Source organism: Microtus ochrogaster, chromosome 2, assembly GCF_000317375.1.
Source record: "Microtus ochrogaster isolate Prairie Vole_2 chromosome 2, MicOch1.0, whole genome shotgun sequence".
NCBI lineage: Eukaryota > Metazoa > Chordata > Mammalia > Rodentia > Cricetidae > Microtus > Microtus ochrogaster.
The window spans coordinates 22653400-22657105 of record NC_022010.1 but is presented as its reverse complement, the minus strand read 5'-3'; the positions used below and the strand labels follow the sequence as shown (position 1 = coordinate 22657105).

Below are 3706 nucleotides of genomic sequence, written 5' to 3'. Positions count from 1 at the left end.
TAGGCAGGGGCTCTACCACTGAGCCACACCACAGCCCCTCACTGGGGGATTCTAGTCAGGTGCTCTACCACTGAGCCACACCACAGCCCCTCACTGGGGGATTCTAGGCAGGGGCTCTACCACTGAGCCACACCACAGCCCCTCACTGATTGTTAATGAGCTCTGTACCAATGAACCACACCCGTGGCCCTTTAGTTTGTTTTTTATTTCGAGAGAAGTTCTCTCTGGTTGTCAGGCTGGCCTTGAATTTAGGATTCAAGCCTCAGCCTCCAGAGTAGCCAAGATGACAGGCCTGAGCCACCACATCTAGATCTCTGCCACCCCTTAACCAAGAACCAACCCATCCTCTGTCTCTGGCTTGTTGGTCACCACATACAAGGACTCAGCTGAGCAGTGACAGGGATGAGCCATGATCAATGCCAACTTCTCTCCCAGCTGCAGGCTCGGGGCTTCCTCCAGGTACAAGGGGTGGATGGAAGCCCAGAAATGCTGAAGCAGGCCCAGGCACGTGGCCTGTACCACCACCTCAGCCTCTGCACACTGGGCCAGGAGCCGCTGCCCAGCTCTAAAGGTACTTCCTGTTTCCCTCCACCCTCACCCTCATTGCCAAGAGCATTCCCTACTGTCCAGCCTCCATCTTCACTCTGGAGCCCTGTGTGAGCTCTCTCGCTATGTCCTCCCCTCCCACCCACAAGTGCCTGAAGTCCTTCTATACTGTGACATCTTGATTAATCACTTTTCTTTTTTTTAAGATTTATTTATTTATTATATATATGGTGTTCTGCCTGTATGTTTTGCCTGCACCCCAGAAAAGGGCACCAGCTCTCACTATAGTTGGTTGTGAACCACTGTGTGGTAGCTGGGAATTGAACTCAGGACCTCAGGAAGAACCGTAGTGTCTTAACCTCTGAGCCATCTCTCCAGCCCTAATTACTGTTCTTATTGCACTGACAAAATACCAGACAAAAGCTATGCCATCATGAGGTTCCACCCATCCCTAGGGCCGTGCAGCTGCTGGGGGAGGGACAGTCATTTCTTCAGTGGTGTAGCCACTGGTAAGTTGCCCATGCTTCAGTACCACCCCCCACACACACACACCAAGCTCATGCAGTCCACCCCCAGTTAAACTTGTGGGTCAAAAACAAAACAAAACATGAAAATAGCAAGGATGGTAGCGGTGGCGCACACTTTTCATCCCAGCGCTAAGAAGGTAGAGGCAGGTGGATCTCTGTGAGATCGGGGCCAGCCTGGTCTACATGGTGAGTTGCAGGATAGCCAGGCTACACAGAGCAACCCTGTCTTGAAGAACCAATGGGGAGTGGGGGCATCAGACTCTAGAGGAGGATGAGGAAATCGGAGTGGAAAGGACCAAACTGCAGTCTATCCATGCAGTGGCGTAAGACTTGGGTTGGAGAGACAGCTCCACAGGAAAAGCACATATCGCTCTTGCAGAGGACCTGAGTTTGGATTCCAGCACCCACATCTGGTGATTCATAACTCCCTGTAACTCCAGTCACCGGATGATGCCTCCGGCCTCCGTGATCACCTGCGCTCGTGTGCACAAACCCATACAGAGACACGCATGCATACACAGAATTTAAAATAATAAAAATTGGGCTCAGCAGCTGCCAAAGGCTAGGCTCACAACTAAAAATAAAATAATGTTTAAAATAAATTTAAATCACAGGTAACTAGGCTGGGGAGATGGCTCAGCAGTAAAACTCTCACACTGCCTTTGTGGAGAACTCAAGTTCTGTTCCCAGCATCCACCCCAGGCAAACTCACAATGGCTTCAAGGGACCCACGGCCCTCTTCTGGATCAAAGGGCATTACAGGCATGTACACATATCCGTACACATATACGCACAATTAAAAATAAAAACAAAGTGATTGGAGGCAAGCCTGGTCTACAAGAGCTAGTTCCAGGGCAGACTCCAAAGCTACAGAGAAACCCTGTCTCAAAAAAAAACCAAAAAAAATGAAACAACAACAACAAAGTGAGCTTGAGACAGCTAAACAGTTAAGAACACTTGATGACTTTGCAGAGGACCCGGGTTTGATTCCCAGCACCCACATAGCGGCTCACAACCTTCAGTAACTCCAGTTCTAGGGAAGGTGTCTGTTACCCTTGTCTGACCTCTGTGGGTGCTATATACAAGCAATGTACAAACATACACTCAAACAAAATACCTTACACGAAAAATCAAATTTTAATTGATTAGTTAATTAAAAAATAAATAAAATAAAATAATTAGCCAGGCAGTGGTGGCACACGCCTTTAATCCCAGCACTCGGAGGCAGAGGCAGGCGGATCTCTGTGAGTTCGAGGCCAGCCTGGTCTACAAGAGCTAGTTCTAGGACAGGAACCAAAAGCTACGGAGAAACGCTGTCTCGAAAATCCAAAAATAAAATAAAATAATTTTTAAAGCAAATTAAGGGAAGGAGGGTTTTCTTTTGATCCCCACATCCTGGTGGGGAAGCCCTGGCATCAGAAGCATGAGACAGCTGCAGCCAGGAAGCAGAGAGGTGAATGCTGATGCTCAACTTGAGTTCTTTTTTTTTTTTTTTTTTTTGGTTTTTCGAGACAGGGTTTCTCCGTGGCTTTGGAGCCTGTCCTGGAACTAGCTCTGTAGACCAGGCTGGCCTTGAACTCACAGAGATCCACCTGCCTCTGCCTCCCGAGTGCTGTCAACTCGAGTTCTTGATCTTTGGTCCAGGACCCCAGACGGGATGGTGCTGTCCTCCCCTAGGGCAGATCTTTCCTGCTAAATAACTCAATCTAGGAACTCCCTCACAGACCAGCCCAGGGCTCTGAATCCCAGATCCTGTCAAGTTGACGATGAATCGTTATCATCACATGTCTTCACCCCGCTCCACACACAGGGACCTTTGACGCGGTGATCATGGTGGGTGCCCTCAGCGAGGGACAGGTGCCCTGCAGTGCCGTTCCTGAGCTCTTAAGAGTCACCAAGCCGGGTGAGTCACAGTCCAGCCAACCCCTCCCCAGAGGCACACCCCTTTCCCCTCTCCACAACTCGCAGACCCTGGACTCACACAGTGAGAAAGGGTAGGGCATTGTGTAGGGTTACACACACACACACACACACATACACACACACACCATACAGCTTCCCAGCTCGCCATCAGCCAGCTTGTGCTCCACCCTGGCTGCCACCAACAGAGGCAGACCCGCGATAAGGGCAGACAGGTGGCCAGCTCACCTGCTAGCCATGAACAACTAGGAAGAGCTCCACCCTTCTGGCCTTTGTTCCCTTTCTTAAACAAATGGCATCGTCACTGAGATCCCTTCCCTAACAGACTGCAGTGACAGTGGGTACAGTCATGTCCCTGGGGCCCTGGCACACAGGAGAGCTCAGTTCAGCTCCATCCTCCGGTCCCCTTACTGATTTGGGACCGCCCTTACTCGAATCCTTTCCATTGTCTTCCTTTCCTGGTATAGGTCCAGGTCTGTTTATGCAAAATGACAATGGGGACAGACAGCATGAATCAAGCCCACAAACGGGTGGAGCAACCCAGGCCTTTTCTCTTTTTTATGGTGCTGGGGATGCAACTCCAGCATCAAGTGAGCCTCGCACTCCACAGTCCTTCACTGAACCATTCTAGAAAGAAGCTCTACTGCTAAACCATGCCCCCAGCCCCTCACTGGGGGATTCTAGGCAGGGGCTCTACCACTGAGCCACACCCC

General features: G+C 50.4%; 1 protein-coding gene across 2 annotated transcripts in view; it reads left to right on the top strand.

Annotated features, from left to right (window-relative positions):
* The window catches only part of Mettl27 (methyltransferase like 27), a 9730-nt gene that overhangs the window by 1669 nt on the left and 4355 nt on the right, over positions 1-3706 (top strand). The window contains exons 4-5 of one of the 2 annotated variants that reach the window (XM_005344647.3): positions 436-571; positions 2884-2976. In XM_005344647.3, the coding sequence (XP_005344704.3) occupies positions 436-571; positions 2884-2976 (229 nt within the window). The remainder of the gene's footprint in view (positions 1-435; positions 572-2883; positions 2977-3706) is intronic. The other variant, XM_026783645.1, reaches the window with a different exon arrangement.